Source organism: Ctenopharyngodon idella, chromosome 8, assembly GCF_019924925.1.
Source record: "Ctenopharyngodon idella isolate HZGC_01 chromosome 8, HZGC01, whole genome shotgun sequence".
NCBI classification, from domain to species: domain Eukaryota; kingdom Metazoa; phylum Chordata; class Actinopteri; order Cypriniformes; family Xenocyprididae; genus Ctenopharyngodon; species Ctenopharyngodon idella.
Window position 1 is genome coordinate 18,317,588 of NC_067227.1, and position 19,370 is coordinate 18,336,957.

A 19,370-nucleotide genomic window follows, 5' to 3' on the forward strand; every position below is an offset into this window, starting at 1 on the left:
ATTGCAAAAACTGTAAAAAATTTTGCAGAGAAAATTAAAAATATTTCACTTCCTGTTGGGTTTTCAGATTTTGCTCCTAGCATCTTTTTTTTGTAAGTATTGGGCTGTTACATGTGTCTACTGAATTTCATGCTTGTACGTGAAACGTAGCGCGAAGGGCGCTTAATTGAAATTTTGTAGGTGGCGCTATCGAGCCATTTTGCCACAACGAATTATGAAACCCATATCAGACGTAAATTTTCACCACTTCTGATGCGTGTGCAAAGTTTCATGAGTTTTCAAGCATGTTTAGGCCCTCAAAAATGTGATTCATTTCGGAGAAGAAGAATAATTGACCGAGCAATTACAATACGGGTCCTCACACCATCGGTGCTCGGGCCCTAATAATAAGAAATGTCCCTTGAGCAGTAAATCAGCATATTATCTGAATGATTTCTAAAGGATCATGTGACATTGAAGACTAGAGTAATGGCTGCTGAAAATTCAGCTTTGCCCTCGCAGGAATAAATTACATTTTAAAACATATTAAAACAGAAGACAGTTATTTTAAATTGTAATAATATTTCACAATTTTTACTGCTGATCAAATAAGTGCAGCCTTGATGAGCATAAGAGAATTCTTTCAAAAATATATATATAAAAAAATCTTACCAGCCCCAAACAGTAATGTAAAATACTGGACACACAGCTTGACTGATGAAATATTCATAGACAAAATATAGCATTTGTCAACGCTACCCTGATATGTAATGAACTAAATACAATAGCTTTGCTACTGAAGTGACATGATTTCAAAAATAGCGACAGTAAAGCCCAAAAGTGGTGAAAAAAGATGGTTGAATAAAACTGAATGAGGCTGAGGAGCTCTGGGAGGGTTTGATGGTAGTGTGACCTACATGTTTTATCCCACAGATGAAACAGAGCAGCGTGCTTGAAAGTTTCACATTTTTAATTCTCCTTCTGTGTCTCTCACAGGCCATATGGGTGTCTTGGACAGGCTGTGAACAGTCACAGAAAGAGCTCACACACAGCAGAGAATTCATGCTAGAACTCAAGCAAAAAGGAGTTAAAGAATTGTGAATCTTTTTTTATAATTTTTTTCAGACAGTCTGAAATGGTCAGCTTTCAGAATTATTACAGAACAAAAAGAAAGACCTTCAGCATGAACAGCAAAACTCATATCCTGGTTAGATTACCAGGGAGATCTGATACGTTAGTCGCAACACAACAGCTACTGAATTTAAAAAGAGTATGTGAGTGTGAGAAATGTTTTTTCTGTATATCATCTAATTTGCGAAAATGATCTTAAAACTGAAAAACAATGTTTCATACTGACAAACACTGAGTGAAAAAGCTAATTTTCTTTGTCACTGTTATAGTGAAAGCAGAGCGTTAATCACAGTACAAACAACACAAATAGCAGCAGGGAGAAAATTAACAGCTTCTGTTGATATGTTTTATATCATTTTCTAAACATACATTATAATTCCTAATTACTGAAAACGCCACAATGACATCTCAAAGATCAGTGCTTGAACATACAAGAAATGTGACTCAGAAATGTCTAGTTTCATTGTTGATGTTCAAATACACAGAAAGAGACAGTGAGAATGTAAGAGAGGTGCAGATTGGGGATAAAACAAGGTCAGGGGTGACAGAAATCATAAAAACATGACAGCACTATCGGTCAGTGAGCTGTGTGACAATGTGACCGTCATACACACTCAAACACACAATCAGTGTTGGGGAAGCAACTTTAAATCTCAAAGCTCATAATTTTGAGTGTTAAACAGTAAAAGCTGCTATTGGAAAAGAAGTTTGCTATGCTACAAGCAAGAAATAGCAGTTAAACTGAAGCTATGTAAGGGGGCAAAACTCTTTAAACATATAACTATCCGATTATATCATTTTAATCAGAAAAGTATTTGTGACTCAAGTATTTGTTGATCTGGCTCAAAAAGGCTTTCTGAATGAATGACTCTCAAATAGGATGTAAGTGTTAAACTTTGACATATAAATTTACACTAAATAACTCTAAAACTGGTTTGTAATCTCCACTAGAGTTTATAGCATAGTTTGTAGCAAAAAGAGCAGTGTTTAACAAAGTATTTTGTTACAGAAAAGACTCAAGATGCTATGCAGTGACCTGAATCAGTGAGTCGTGTCTTTTTAAATCGGTTCATGTACACAAACAATCCAAATGAAAAATTATTTCCTAACATAGTAATTGAAGTATTTTGTTACAAAAAGTAGTATATTTTGCTAATAAAAAAATACAAATAAAAAAAGAAATATGCTAGCCTACACAGCGACTCAAATTGGTGAAGCGATTCTTTTTGAACAGGTTAATCTCCATGAATCTTCCCATTGAACAAATTCACTAAAACAGGTTTTTCAGACCAATGCTACATATTGAATAAAGGAGTCAAAAATGTAGTTAATAACATGTTTTTTTGCCATTCAAAAAAACCTTCCAATGCTACATTTTAGACTAAAATATAAAATGAGTCGAAAACAGTTATGAGTTTAAGTATTTTGTTTTTCGGTCGGTTTGAATCATCCTAATTAACTGAATTAGTTCCCAGTGCTACATATTAAACTAATATGAGTCAAAAAGGTATTTTGCTACAAAAAAGATGCAATATGCTACAGTTACTCGAATCTTTGAATCAATTCTTTTTTAAGTTTAATTTCCATGAATCTTCCCATTGAACCAACTCACTAATACAGGTTTTTTAGACCAGTGCTACATATTAAATTAATATATATTCAAAAACATATATTGCTACTGTAGCACAAAAAGCAACATTGAATTATTTCACTATTAAGAAAAGATGCTAAACACACAGCGATTCGAATCAGTGAATCTCCATGAATCTTCCCAATTAACCAATTCACAAGTTTTTCAGACTTTGCTCCACAGTTTGCTCATCTATAAAGCTCCTTTCACAATTAATAATAAACTCCTTTCTCTATGTCCTTGCACCACACCATTCCCACTGAAATCAACTATTCCTCTTCATAGTTTTGATGTCACTGGTCTCAGTGTCTTGCTTAGGGTGAGGAGGTTTAGGAGATGTCAGAGAGACTCATGTTTTACAGGGCAGAAGGGCACAGGACACACACACACACACACACACACAGAGGGCATGAGAGCTCAGGACTGCAGTCATCCACAAGAGCCGTGTCTCTTCCTGCGTTTCATCTCATGACACACTCATCTGTCTCGGTCTCTCTTTCCACACTTCTGTCTCTTTCTCTTCTTTATGCCCTTCAATGGATCTCTGCAGCCCTTCTCTCTCCTTTACTCTCTCTCACTCTCTCCAGGGATATTAGTTTTATTGAGAGGATGAGCCTCATAAAGAATGACCTACAGTAGCAGCAAACTTTCTGGCTATATTCCCTGTGTATGTGTGTGTGAAAAATACTTCACTCTCATTTAGCTCATTGTCCCTGAAGCCTTTGCTGCTCGTAGAGAAGAAGAGTTTGGAGTTATTAGTTTTTTCCTCCCAGTGGTTTAGTGTGTGTGTGTGTTCAGTCACCTTGCTCTGACCTGTTAGCAGCAGTGTGTAATTAACTGATTGTCTATTGAACTATTTCCCACCTCTGATTGGCTCACACGTTCAACTTCTGGGCTACTTATCCAATCAAAATGAAGAATTACTTTGTAGGGAAGATGGTGGCCAACAAAAGCATGCAAATTTCATATTCTAATGACAAATAGGACTGTACACACTCCTATACTGTAAACAGAGACACTATGTGTGGTTATAGGGACCTACATCAATGCATTCCAGTAATATGTTGTATAATTACATTAATTACATGTATTTTTAAAGTTACAATAAAAAACAATTCATTCACAAATCATTGCCTATGTTTTAATATTTCCATTCGTGGTCCCCTCCACCCTCTCCAAAAAAAAAAGAAAGTCTGATCCTCCTTTCTGCAGCGAGACAAGAGTAGTTCACACAGTGAGTGAGTCATGTTGTCAAGAAATGAAATCTGCTCACCACAAAAGAAAAGAAATAAGCAGTACAGAGGCTCAATGCATTATCAGACTGTTATTTTCAAACAATTCATATTAAGAGTATCAGGCAAATAGGCTAAAATTACGGCACAAGTCAGGAAAAGACAAAATTATTTCTTAAAAACTAGCGTTTTGCTTTAATGGACAAATACACTGTGCGAATTGCACTGTGTTGCATAAGCAGCTTGTCTACAAATTCAGGTAGATATTGCAACATGCTTAACATCAAAATCAACAAATAACAAAGCTTACATTTGATTTACTACCAATCTAAGATAGTTTAATAGAGTTTTTTAAAGAAATTAATACAACAAGGACTCTATTTCAAATAAATGCTGCTCTTTTGAACTTTCTATTCATCAATAATAATAATAATAATTTTTCAGTTTCCAAAAAATATTAAGCAGCACAACTGTTTTTAACAATGTTAATAATTGGGTAGCAACTCAGAATATTACCATTACACAAATTATATTTTAAAATATATGAAAATATAAAACTAAAATTAAAAGGACTACATTTTAATAATATTTCACAATTTTACACTTTAGTTTTTAGTGTATTTTTGATTAAATAAATGCAGCGGTCACTCCCCGGCTGAAATAAAGGTGAGGAAAGGACCTAAGCACAGCAGTATAAAGTTATTAAACAGAACTCAAAAGCCAGAACTCAGGGCACAAGAACAGAACAACTGGGGTATAACGTGATGTGAACTGACACAACCAAACCAATCAATGAAGTGAACCACAGCTGTAACTTAATCAGTAACCAAGGCAAAATAACATGATAATTAACACAGGTGGGAAAACTAGAACAAAGGAAACATGCAAACAAAACACAAGAAAACTGAACATAACTCTGACATTTCCCGCCCATCAAGGAGGCGCGTTCTCGCGTGCCTCAACAATAACAAAGTCCAACGGAGGAGGGCGGGAGGGGGCTTATGTAGAGGGCGCAGAGCAGAAACACAGGACAGGCAGGGCCAAGGCAAAGATGAAAGTGGGAGAAGCCAGGGCAGGAATTCCCAGCAGGAGGGCCAGGACGAAGGCCAACGGCGGAGTTGAGGGAGGGAGGAGCCATGGTGGAGGCTTGGCAGCTGAAATCAGGGGAACGACTGACTGAGAAGGAGCTGCTGGTTGAGGAGACCGAGGTGAAGATGACGAACTGACTGGGCAACACAGAAGTTCCTGGAGGGCAGGGCGGCGCAGCAGCAACAAGCCACCGAGGTGGAGTCGGTGCCAGAGGACTGAGATGAAGGCAGAGCGACTGAGGACCAAGGCGGACCTAGGGGGAAGGAGGAGCCCGTCGGACCCAAAGGGGTGGAGGAACAAAGCGCAGCTGCAGTCCCGGAAGTCCATGGCGCAGGTAGAGCAACGACTGACCAAGCAGCGCTCGAGTGACGAGGAAGCCCAGGGAAGTCTTAGGGACGATGGTCCCGAGTGGAGCCGAGAGGGCGAGGAGCCAAGCTGGAGCCAATTGGTCACCAGGCCGAGGTGGAGTGATGGGCATGGAAGTTCTAGGCTGAAATAGTGGGATGACACTCCAGGGCTGGGCAAGCAGACACAAAGCCCAGGGCACATCCAGGTGGGGAGGTGGAGCCAGTGTGGAAGAAGCTAAAGGGCTGAAGGACTGAGGAGTGCAGACAGAAATTTCACAAATAATTCTCTAGGTAGACACAGGAAAGACAAATTTCCCAGGAAAGACACTCTTGGCCGACACAGAACAGGCAGACATTTTTTAGTAGGCTTACCTGTCACAGACAGAGGAGGTGGGGGTGAGAGGCAGGGCAGGAACACAGACTTCAGTAAGTTAACTCAGTGCTGGGTGATGTAACAGGTTCAGTGCAGGGTGACGTAACAGGTTCAGTGCAGGGTGACAAGACAGACAGGATACACTCAAAGTCAATCAGTAAATCTTTTTTCACCGCAGTAGAGGAGGTAGGGCTCTACTTCATCCCCTCAAACTCCACCGAGATTCCTGCTGGGACTGACGATGTGGCCGGCTCACGCACCTGGTCAGATGTTTCTTCGGGCTTGTACTCCGGGAAGATCCTTGACACAGTCTCTTTCCTCGCGACGAGCTCTGGCTCTGCGTCTGGGGTGGGCTCAGGCTCATCCTTCGCTGGGGCGGTGGCTATGGCTGGAACACTCTTTTCTTCTTCACTCTAGAAGATGGTGAACGGGGAACCATTGTGGAGGAGTATCCGCTCCACGTACTTTTTAAAAGTCCCTAGAGGCTCGGCACTAGGCAAGTGCACTCTCGTTTCAGTGTTCAAGCTTGTTCGGAAAACCACACACAGGCAGTCATCATTGTAGTGGACAAGGTGGTAGAGATCCAAAAATGCCAGTGTGTGATTCTCTAGGGACTGGTTCCCCTGTGAGAGAAGGATATGATCTGCTGCTAGATCCATTTTTGGTCAGTTCATTTGTCACAGTCTGGTTTAAATAAAGGTGAGGAAAGGATCTAAGAGCAGCAGTATAAAGTTTTTATTAAAAAAGAACTCAAAAAACAAACACTCAGGGCACAAGAACAGAACAACAGGGGTATAACGTGAGGTGAACTGACAAAGAACTGAAAGAAACAAAGGGCTTAAATACACAACCAAACCAATCAATGAAATGAACCACAGGTGTAACTGAATCAGTAACCAAGGCGACAAACATGATAATTAACACAGGCGGGAAAACTAGAACAAAAGAAACATGCACAAAACACAGGAAAACTGAATATAACCCTGACAGCAGCCTCGGTGAGCATAAGAAACTTTTTTCAAAAACATAAAAAAATTGTACAGACCCTCAACTTTTGAACGGTAGTGTAACTTGCCCACAAAACAGCTAATCAGAAGCTTTCTACCAATTGTATAAATCAGAATCAATATCATCTTCAATCATTATAGGAACAAGTGCTTAGGACAAATAAACTCTTATTTCAGCAGAACGTTCTACTGGAACATTCTGCAGTGGCCTCCACATGACCCCAGAGACGTCAGTGTCCTGTGGTCCATCAGCGCTTCTCCTCATAAATAGAGAACATTCTCTAGACTATTTTAAGCTGATCTAAGCATCCACCTAGCACTGAGCCGTCTACAAAACACAAGACTTTCTGTCTTTGGGTTGTGCTCATCTTGTTCAAATTTCTGGTTCAGAGAGATATAAGAACCAAACAAAAACTTCAGATCTTCAAAATAAAAATAGAAAGAAAATATTTATGGTAATAGCACCCCAAATCTGACTTCATGCAATCCACATCAGCTGTTTTTTAATGAGATGGGTCATCATAAAATGATCAAGGTTTAAATGAAAATAAAACAATAACAACAGACTTGACTGAATGAACTTTGACTTACCAATGTGACTGCGGTGAGAGGAGGCATCAGACAGGTGACCCCAGAGAGACAGAAGGGTCAAAAACACCAGCAAGAACCACGCGCACACCCTCTGTACCGCCCGCTCCTGCATTCTGAAACACAAACAAACCATATCAGCACAGGAGCGTTACACTGATCAGAAAGGCTATTAGACTGCATGTTTCTAGAGGGGATCTCATTCTCTCCTCTAGCGCTATCTAAATGTCATCATGCTCTCGCTGAATGTGTTCTGATACACTGCTGAGTGCACCAAAACACTGAAATATACAATTACTTACAGAGAGAGTAAGCTTTCAGGGTGGGACTGGGTGTTCTGGCAGATAATAAACCCCTAGTGGTTGTTGTTGCTACTGCCGTTGGTACTCTTCTGAACTTTCATGCCTATTTGTTTTTTGCTATTCAAGGCTGCAATTATTTGATCAAAAATACAGTAAAAACAGTAATATTTTGAAATATTAATGCAATTTAAAGCTGCAGTCCGCAAGTTTTACCTCTTTGCCGCCATCTCTGTTTGAACCCTGAAAGTTTAATTATTCCAGCTGCTGTAAGAAGAGGCTACAAACGATCTGCCACCTGCTGCATCCACACACGCGCGATATAGCCTGCTAGCCGCAACTCCTGTATGTATACAGACGTGACGTAATGACGAACGGTGAAAGCTCGTATTTCCCGCAAGATCCTACCAGTATCACTGAAATTATAAAACATTATTACAAGCTTACCGTTGTGAATCGGGCTAAGGTAAGGATATCGTTTTGAACACTGGCTGGTTATGTACTTGCTCAAAAACTGATTTTGGATTATTTTTAACCAAAAAAAGTTATGGACTGCAGCTTTAAAATAACTGTTTTCTATTTTAATGTATTTAATTTTATTTATTCCTGTGGATGGCAAAGCTGATCTGCTGATTTAATGCACTACTGCTCAAGGAATATTTTTTATTATTATCAATGTTGAAAACAGTTGTGCTGCTTAATATTTTTCTGTAAACAGTGTTACATTTTTTTCACGAATAGAAAGTTCCGAAAAACAGCATTTATTTGAAATATCTGAACAGTTTTGTAACATTATATTGTCGTTCATTTAATGAAAAAACCCATCACAGTTTGCACTCTGACCGAAAATAATTGAGACTTCTGAGGAATATTTGTGTTGGGTCTGAAATTAAATCGCAAAACTACATAGACCATTGGTTTAGATGGAAACTCTTAAAAATTAAAAGCACTATCCAGCTTTCTTCTTCTTTCCCATTTCTTTCATATCCTGATACTATTTTAATCCTACAGACAGGTATAAGCATTTCATTTGGAGAGAAAACAAAAGTAGATCATTTATTTACAAAAGTAGTGAAATCTGAAAATGCAAACGATACAAACAAACTCTATGTATACATGTGTGCAGTTGTGTGTGCTTATGCTATTACTGTAAGCATTACTCTACAATTCTGTATCACACATCTGAGAGGAAGTTCAGAAGACATCATGTGAGAACATTTAATAGTATCAGCCAGCCAATAAGAGCAAACTTTCATCATTAAGTCTTCTGTGGAAAGCAGACAGGTTAACAGAATTTTGTTACAAAGAGAAGTTTGTGTACATTTTCTATTGATCATGGCAACAGCAATTTATCCAATGATGATCAAATGATAGAGAAAAGCCTTATAACTGGGCACATATCCAAAAACATGGCATTGATGAGAATCTGCATTTTAAAGAGCTGATTCAGGTGCTTGGACTGCAGTGGTGGAGCGATGTTCAGTGTTGCCAAGTCCACGGTTTTCCCGCAATAGGGCTAATTTAACAGTGTTGCCGCGGGTTGTTTTTCATGTCCGCGGGTTGAAGTGACCCCAATAACGTGATATTTAGCCCCTGGAATGCTAATTTTACCAGGGGAACCCGCCAAAAAATGTGGAGTTTATCACACGGGATGTGATTTTTACCAGGGGACCCCCCCTGAAACGCGATTGGGCTAGTTTTGAGTAGCAATTGGGCGGGTTTTGTTGTGAAAACCTGGCAACCCTGGCGATCTTGTACAGTAGTTTCTGCATCCTCCACAATCTCTAGCATGCAGAATCAGCCTGCAAGATGGGGAATTGTGCTGTGCAAATGGCGTTCAGCACTAATTTTGGGCATGTTTGCACCATTACCTGATTTGCATAATTCCTTTAGTGAATTGGGTGCTAACACAACACAAACAGCATGCACAAATAAATGACATTATTACTGGGCACAGTTCATTCTTAGTGAACTCTCCCCCATTATTCCCCCCTGCATTTTTGTAATGGAGGTCTGTGAGTTGCTCCTCCGATTAGTATCAATGTGTTTAATAATGAATTTGCCTCTTTACATTCATGGTACACAATACGCACATAAACTAATGAAACTCCAGACACAAATAGCTATTCAGCAGATTGAAAGAGATAGATTTTGTGTGGGAAAAACAGAAAAGTGTGTGTGGAAGAAAGAGAGAGATAAACAACATGAAGAGGTGATTTGGAAATGGTCTGCCTGTCTCAGGGAAGTCTATGAGTCGCTGTGGGAATGTGTCAGATTATGCAGATTTAGCGTACTAATTATCTTTCAAACAGCAGAGCTCACTAGAAATCTCTCCTGTTAAAAACTGAGGGGTGGAGAGGAAAGCCCCTGCCTGGAGGGAGTTATTACAGTGTGCAGGTGGATGGATACGAACACACAAAAAGATACTGTCATTTATGTTCTCACATCATACCCAGAAATCTGCAGTGTAATTTTTGCACCACTAGTGAAACCAAACCTTTTCCAAACAGATTTCCCATACACTTCCTGGCCCACACTGCTGTACAAACAGATAGTTCCTGGGTTTACTTATAGTTCTGACATGACAACTCAGGTAATTGAGATTTGCATGGTAATGGATATGGCAATGTTAATGTATTTGGTCTTGGAGGAGTAGATCTGCTACGCTGATGCTGCTGCAAAGCAAGTACTGTGACTTGCTACTGCCAATATATTCACAGACATTGCTGTGAGCATGTAAGACATGCTACTGCTGCTGCTGCACATGTAACATACACAAATTAACCCTCGTAGCAGATCTACACAGATGGAGCTGGGGAAGGAGAAGGGTTCTGAAAGCGTGCTGCAGACTGCTAACAGCAAACAATGCCTAGTATTTGAATGTTTGAGCAGCAAGCTCATTGGCCGCTGATGCAACAGCAACCAATCAGCTGTGCTGTGTAGATAATGATGTGATCGCCACCAAATGAGTTAAAGACCCATCAGCCTGCACCGTCTAGGGTTTCATGGCAGAACTACGTAATCACTGCATATTAAGTTGGGATAGAATTATTTTAGCATAGAACATTTTAAACACACCTATATTAACATTTAATTCTGTAATCAGTACTATAAAAAGAAAATAATGAAATTAAAATTTCTCATTCCATTTAGACTGTAATCGGTCAAATTTTTTAAGTAATATCCACAAAGCTTCATTACAAGCTTTATTATACTTCCTAACATTGTCCTTTTGGAATCTCAACAGGCTGATCACACAGCAGAAGGGCATTGTGTGTGTATGTGTGAGTTGTTGTTGGTGGTGGTGGTGTTTGTGTGTTTAGATGAGTGTGTGTATATCTGTGTTTGCTCTGGCTGCTCTTCTTTGATAGCTAAACTTCCACTGTGTGTTCATTAGTTCTTTAGGAGCTCTCAGTACACTGCCAAACACCCACTGGCTAGCGTCATCAACATGTCTCTGCATTAATACCCGTCAAGCTTAATCACTAGCAAATCTCCAGCAAGACTTTAATTGCTAGCTATTTACTTCTTGCAATTCATTTTCAATGTCAGAAAAAGGCGAAGAGTCTTAAACGTATGTGAATTTTCACTTTAAAATATATTTACTGTACTGGTATTTGCTCTTGTTAATATTATGTTTTATTTTAACCCCCTTTTTTTTCAATATTTACTTTTTTTTTTCAGTTCTCTGCTAACAAAGGCCTGGTTTTGCAGCAAATGTACTGTTATTTTTCAGGCCAAAAAGTACATTGGAAATGGCATTGACTGAAAAAAAGAGAGATAATGATTATGTTTAGAATTGTGCTTTTTTTTGTTTGTTTGTTTTTGATCAATTGATTCAGCAAAAACATTTCACTCAATTCTTTCCTGCATTCAAAAGTATGACAATCTTTCTTTGCCAAATACACTAAACTGTGTTGAAGATAGAGGTACAGTATTTGTTAAACTGGTAGAATTTTAAAGTTAAAACCTCAGTAATTCTGAGGCAAATCGACAATATTACAGAAATTGCAAAGCAGTATTTGAGGGTAAAAGGGTTTAGGATTATATAGAGTTGCACAGAGTTGTTTTCAAAGACAGAAGTACTGTACAGTATTGTAGAGTAAGATTAAATTGCATGATAGAGGAGCAGTACTTCAGCAGCAGAATTTCAGAGACAATATTTCAGAAACAGAGAAGCAGTATTTTAGACAGTATTTCAGAGATAGGAGAGGCAGCAATTCAGAGGTAGCGCATAGGAAACTATTTCAGAAACAGAGCAGCAGAATTATAGATAGAGGTAATATTTCTGAGGTATAGGATGGTATAACAGAGCGGCAGTATTTCAGAGATAAAAGTGCATTAATTGAATAATTGAAAGGTTGTATTGTGAGATACGTTTTTCAGAGATATAGCTACAGTATTTTAGAGTTATGGGTTGTATTTTGAGCTGGAGATTTGCATTTCAGAGGTAAGATGGCGCCCAAATAAAGGTATAATAGTAATATTTGAAGTGTGAGGGAGCATGAGTGTTTCTACAGTGTAACTGTATCAAACCTATACTTGCAGTCAGGGTTTTTTTTTTTTTTTTTTTTTTTAACCCTGTTAGTGTTTCACAGTACAGCAGCTGCATCTTAAACATTTAGAGAGAGAGAGAGAGGCAGGCATTCCTGTTCCATTCATTTAATTAGTCCCACTGGAATTTTTGCAGATGGTGACATCATCACACGCAGACATTTCTGTTTCATTTTCTCCCCAAATACAGTATATGTCCACATCAAACCTCTCTCTCTTGCTGTTTCTCTTTCTCTGTCTCTTTCTCATGCAGTGTCTTAAATCATGCCCTAATGGTCCTGTCCTTATTCAGTTGGCCAAGACTGAAACAATCATGCCATGTCAGAGAGCTCACAAGATTCCATGTAACATTTTAGGTTCAAACACTAGCTAAAATCTACAAAAATATATAAATAAACACACACACACACACACACACACACACCTCCTACATACAACTTTTGCATTGTAGACCTCATTATGACCGACAGACCAAAAGGCATCAAAGAATATTCAGCCATCACCTAAAGCCCCTTTCATCTTCCCTTCCTGCTTCTATTCAGACAGGTTTTCCAGTCCTGTAACAAATGCTGCAGGCTGGTAGCTGTGCTGCTTTGTGCACTATAAAATTAATGTGTTTGTAGTTCTACTGTTCTCCCTCTACTTTCTCTTTTTCTCTCTCTCTCCCTCTCTCTCCCCCTAAAGGAACAATCTGCATATCTGAACACAAAGCTGCATAAGAATGTCTAAAGATATTAATGCATCAGCACTCATAAGAATGTATTTTTTTTACCTATCAGCAGTCTTTAAAATCAATGAACAATGTGAATGTTGGGGCCTAATGTGCAGTAATCAATACTGACATGTCAGGTCATGCTGGCAAATAAAAAATTTGTTTTGAAGTGACCTGCCTGGTTAAATATTTAGTAGTTCAGATTATTCCCTGACCCATCAATATTTTCACCGCCTACAAAGCCATAAAAATGCTAAATCAAAATTTCAAACTGGGGTACAGGGCCACAAGGGAGTGCTAGTGAGTTTATGGATAAAAAATTGATCACATTTTAGGGCTGTCAAAGTTAACATGTTAACTGTAAAGGGTTACTTCACCCAAAAAATGAAAATTCTGTCATTAATTACTCACCCTCATGTCGTTCCACACCCGTAAGACCTTCGTTCATCTTCGGAACACAAAACAATGCTTCATGAAGCTTCATAGCCTTACGAATCTTTTATTTCGAATGAGTGGTTCGGAGCGTGTCTGCCAAAGTCATAAGTGTTTTGAAACGTTTTGAAATTTCAATGGTTCACGTGACTTTGGCAGTTTCATACACGCTCTGAACCACTGATTCGAAACAAAAGATTCGTAAAGCTTCGAAGCTTCATGAAGTGGTGTTTTGAAATCGCCCATCACTAGATATTGTTGAATAAAGTCGTTATTTTGTTTTTTTGGGACACAAAAAGTATTCTCGTCACTTCATAGCATTAAGGTTGAACCCCCGTAGTCACATGAACTGTTTTAAATATGTCTTTAGTAGCTTTCTGGGCATCTAAAAGTGTTAATTATCTTGCTCTGGTCTCACTGAGCCATTGGATTTCATCGAAAATATCTTAATTTGTGTTCCGAAGATGAACGAAGGTCTTAGGGGTGTAGAACGACATCAGGGTGAGTAATTAATGACAGAATTTTCATTTTTGGGTGAACTAACCTTTTAAGGCATTAATTAAAAATTATAACATAATTTAAATGACATTTACCTCATTTTTATAAAGACTGACTGGAATAATTTATAAATTATATTTATATATTTTATTTTAACAAACAATATTAAAGTAAATATTTTTACTTACACTTTTGCTGACAAAAATGCCAAAATGGCATCCAGTGTGAAACATTACTAACATACAAAATTTCAGAATTGTTTTTTTTTTTTTTTTTTTAATGTTTATGAAGACTATCAAAGTCATTCTCGCAATTTCACCATCTATAGATTAGATAATGCTCCTTTGGTGGCATTTAAATCAGCGGAATTTGACAATAATATACCACAAACATAAAAGTTTGCAATACTTAAAAAACACATGTACTTGATCAATGAACATAAGATAGAGAAGATAAAATGCAATACTGATCCAGATAGGGCAAGTCAACTGACCTCAAACTTCCTTACAATGGCCCTATCCATAATGTTGAAACCTGAATAGTGTTTCAGGAGAGACCATGTCTCAAAATAGTAGAAGAAGAATCTGTTGAGTTTTCTCCCAAAAGGACAAAGCTTTTAAGAGACTCCTGGGTCTTTATCTGTGTATGTGTGTGTAATCTGTATAACCCCTACACTAAAACGCAATGTCTCGGTTGTGGGTTGATAAGATCAGTTAGTGTGTATCAGTTTACTCAAATGGCCAAAAATCATGTCCAACACACTGGTGGATATCAGCCTCCGACTGAACCAACTCACTAAAATGAGAAAGACAGACTTCGTGAGAGAGGGGGTGGAGGATATTTTTTTTCCACATGGATATTTTTATTCGTCTGATAGGTGTTCGTGGCCAGTGAGGCTGGCAGAGACAGTGCTGGTGAAAATAATGACCATGAGTTGGCATGCGTTCTCTGTCATGTGGCAGATTCTGTCAGGTAACGGGCATCTGATGAAGATCTGAGCTAGAAAGGGTGACTCGCTTTCTGTGCCAGTGGACCGAACAGGTGGTCAAACCTGGCCACCAATAAATATGATGCTTTCCATCAGCCATTTAATCCCACCCACACACACCTGATCTCAATCACACACTGGCACCAGAAATGACAACCAATTAAAAATGAGAAAACTGCGGCCAGGACACCGACACCAGACAGGAGGGCAGAGCCGAAGGAAAAGAGAAGCTCCTAGATAACAGAATGGAAGACCTCCTAATGAAGTCATGCTTCAAGAAATACTCATTAGGACTCTACAATGTCAGTCATTATCCTTAAAACAAACACGGCAACTTGTTATAAATGATTCCATGAATATCAATGCAGAAATGACAACTTTTAGCTGTTTTCCTCATTGAGACCAAAAAAATTCCCCACAAGGACAAGGATTTCAAATATTGCTATCTTTGTGTGGACATTATGTCTCATTAACGTAGGGTTTACCAGGACCACACACACACACACACACACACAGTAGTTTGCAGTTTTCAAACTATCCTCTGACCTCTCTCTGTCACTGCATGTGTGAGCTTCTGTTTGTGTGTGTGTGATGGAGCAGCTTCACTGATGCAGCACAGCTAAGCACTGATATTCTCAAACCCAGTGTGAGGAGTTTTACACAAATGAAGTCTTTGCGCAGGATAAAAAAGTATAAAACAAGATCAAAGTGAAGCAGCACGGTGCATCTGCAGCCTTTATATTCATCTTTCAGGATTTACAGGGAGAGAAAAGTCCCTCCAACACTTTGAACCAAAGCAGGATTGGTTCCGGGACACGTTTGGGAATTTAAGAAATATATCTGAAATGCAAATAGCACAGCGTGAAAGTCTTTGAAAAACAATCAGCGTGTGGAGACTGAGGGGAGAGGTGGAGAGAGACCACCGATATCAGGTTTACTCAGAAACCCCTCAGCCTGCCCCCAAACAGGCTCTAATCCACTTTAAATCCACACTCTGTTCGAAATGAGTCCCATGGATTCAAATAGGATTGACCAAGTGCTACTTTGAACTCTGTCTGTGTCTTGGCCCAAGTCAAAATGCCTCCTAGAGGAATTCTCTGGCAGGTAATGATCAAATGTCTTAGGAGCATCTCATTTTCTCTCACTTACGTCTTTATCTTTCTCTCACTCTTTTTTTTTCCTTCTGTTTCTGATTGTCATACTTTAGCATTAAAGCTTTCCAATGGGAAATTCACATTAGCCGTTTACACTGGGTAAATATCCATTTTGGGCGATTCAATTACATGAAGAACACACAATAAGACATAAAACATACCTACACTACACCAGTGCTGGTGCAGGTATATATTCACCCTGAGCATTCAGGGCAGACTTTCTTGGCCACTTAGAGAAACTACAGATGAAATATGCACTAAAGGTTTATGACTCCACTGAAGCATCAAAATGGGCCGTGAAAACGTGCTAGTGCTGAAGGTGCTGAACTTGAATGCTGTGGTTTAAGAACAAAACCTAAAATGGAGGGTTTTCAAGAACCAAAAAGCAACAACATGGGACTCTGGGTAGTTTTAAAAGTTAATGAGAGACTGTGTGGGGCTAGGTGCACGCACGCTGAATCATTTATTCAAGAGCAGCTCAGTGTCTGTTTCTGGTGAGGAAAAAAACACTCTGCATGCAGTTATGAATTATTGAGAACAGAAAGGAGCATCCCAATGGGAGAGCATTCCAACTCTCACTGCATGCAGGAGAGGACAGGAGATGAGAGTAGATGAGACAAGAGGAGAGGAATTGAGATGAGAGGAGATGAGAGCAAACAAGATGAGGTGAGAGTAATCGAGAAGAGGGCTGATGAGAGAAAAAGAGGCAAGAGGAGAGGAGGCAAGATGAGAGAAAATTAGATGACAGGAGACAAGACTAGAGAACATTAGACAAGAGGAGACGAGATGAGGTGAGAGGAGATGAGTCGAGAGAAGGGCAGACAAGATGAGAGGAGATGGAGGTAATGAGACAAGAGGAGAAGAGACAGGATGAGAGGAAATGAGACAAGATGAGAGGAGATGAGAGGAGGCGAGATGAGATGAGAGGAAATGAGACAAGAGGAGAAGAGGCAAGATAAAAAGAACTGAGACAAGAAAAGAGGAGACAAGAGGAGAGGAGGTGAGATGAGAGGAAAAGAGACAAGAGGAGAGGAAACCAGATGAAAAGGAAATGAGATGAGGAGAGGGAATGAGCCGAGAGGAGAGGAGATGAGAGGAAATGAGATAGGGTGAGAGGAGTTGAGAGGAGGGAAGATAAGATGAGAGGAAATGAGACAAGAGGAGAAGAGGCAAGATGGAAAGAAATGAGAAAAGATGAGAGGAGACAAGAGGAGAGGAGGCGAGATGAGAGGAAACGAGACAAGAGGAGAGGAGACAAAATGAGAAAAAAAGACGAGATGAGGTGAGAGGAGGGCAGACAAGATGAGAGGAAATGAGACAAGGAGAGGGAATGAGATGAGAGGAAACGAGATAGGGTGAGAGGAGTTGAGAGGAGGGCAAATAAGATGAGAGGAAATGAGACAAGAGGAGAAGAGGCAAGATGAAAAGAACTGAGACAAGATAAGAGGAGACAAGAGGAGAGGAGGTGAGATGAGAGGAAACGAGACAAGAGGAAACGAGACAAGAGAGGAGACAAGATGAGAAAAAATAAGACGAGATGAGGTGAGAGGAGAAGAGATGAGCAAAGAGGAGGGCAGACAAGATGAGAGGAAATGAGACGAGGAGAGGAAACGAGACAAGAGGAAAGGAAGCAAGATGAGAAAAAAAGACGAGATAAGGTGAGAGGAGAATAGATGAGTCAATAGGAGAGCAAACAAGATGAGAGGAAACGAGACCAGAGGAGAGGAGACCAGATGAGAGGAAATGAGATGAGGAGAGGGAATGAGACGAGGAGAGGAGAGGAGATGAAAGGAAACGAGATAGGATGAGAGGAGTTGAGAGGAGGGCAGATGAGATGAGAAGAAATGAGACAAGAGGAGAAGAGGCAAGAAATGAGAAAAGATGAGAGGAGACAAGAGGAGATGAGGCGAGATGAGAGGAAACGAGACAGGAGAGGAGACAAGATGAGAAAAAAAATAAGATGAGATGAGGTGAGGAGAGATGAGTCAAGAAGAGGGCAGACAAGATGAGAGGAAATGAGACTAGATGAGAGGAGATAATATGAGAGAAAATTAGACAAGAGGAGACAAGATGAGAGGAAATGAGACTAGAGGAGAGGAGACAAGATGAGAGAAAATTAGACAAGAGGAGACAGGATGAGAGGAAATGAGACTAGAGGATAGAAGAGGAAATGAGAGGAGAGGTGAGGTGAGCAGACAAGATTAGAGGAAATGAGATGAAAGGGCAGCAGATAAAACGAGAAGAGAGGAGAGCAGATAAGACAAGAGGAAAGGAGAGGAGATGAGACGATAGAAGGGGAGACACGATGAGAGGCAATGAGATGAATGGAGAGGAGACAAGATGAGAGGAAATGAGGAGGGCAAACAATATGAGAACAAATGAGAGGAAATGAGAAGAGAGAAGATGAAACAAGCAGACAATAGAAAAGAGGAGATGAGACAAGATGAGAGGAAATGAGACAAAAGGATAGGAAACGAGACAAGAGAACAGGCAATGAGAGGAGAAGAGAAGAGATTGGAGGAAATAAGATGATAGATGATGAGATGAGAGAAATCGGACGAGACATAAGAAGATGAGATGAGAGTATTTGAGAGGAGAGAATAATATGAGAAGAGAGGAGACAAAACAAGAAGAGATGACAAGATGAAATGAGGCATGATGTGTAGAGGACATAAGATGACAAAGAAGACAAGAGGAAAGAAGGTGCAAATAAACATCACTGAACATAACTGAAGCAAACATTTTCTAAATCATGCCTGTAATTAACACACATTAAACAACTATTTTTCAATTTTTCAATATTTGACTAATGAAAAAAGAGACATGAGAGATCAAACAGTGGTCTAAACGATGTTTTAACTAAATCTGTTTTGAAGGGATTTCTCTCTCTAACCAACATACATTAACACTCCCTGTAATCAACCTCAGGAGGATTCCATGCAGCATTTTCCTTGACAAGCACAAGTTTAAAAGCAAGCAGTACAGTTTCCTCCATAATAAGCTCTGCATCAGCACTAAAACACAAGGATGGTGCCAAAAGCGCAATGCAAGACCATGAAGCTGAATGAGTTTTTACTTCTGTGACAGTAATGAAAAACCCAGGTCCCACCAGGTTCCAACAGCATTTGGTCATTGCATTTCCAGTGAGTTTTCCATTACTTTTCCAGTCATTCATGACTAATGGATAAGAATTGTTCAATTTGCTGTGGTGGAATTATTATTGATATATTTACTAATGTACATTATAGTACATTTGTACTATACATACATTATATTTGTACATTAGTATTTTTCTTATAAAATATAATATTTATATTTTTTTATATTTAAAATATTTATTTTTTAATAATATTTTAT

General features: G+C 39.3%; 1 protein-coding gene across 1 annotated transcript in view; it reads right to left on the minus strand.

Moving 5' to 3' along the window:
• Window positions 1-19,370, minus strand: part of tafa3b (TAFA chemokine like family member 3b) — a 91,499-nt gene that overhangs the window by 28,674 nt on the left and 43,455 nt on the right. Inside the window, exon 2 of the mRNA XM_051903824.1 lies at window positions 7,380-7,492. Coding sequence (XP_051759784.1) covers window positions 7,380-7,491 — 112 coding nt within the window. The 5' untranslated portion in view covers window position 7,492. The remainder of the gene's footprint in view (window positions 1-7,379; window positions 7,493-19,370) is intronic.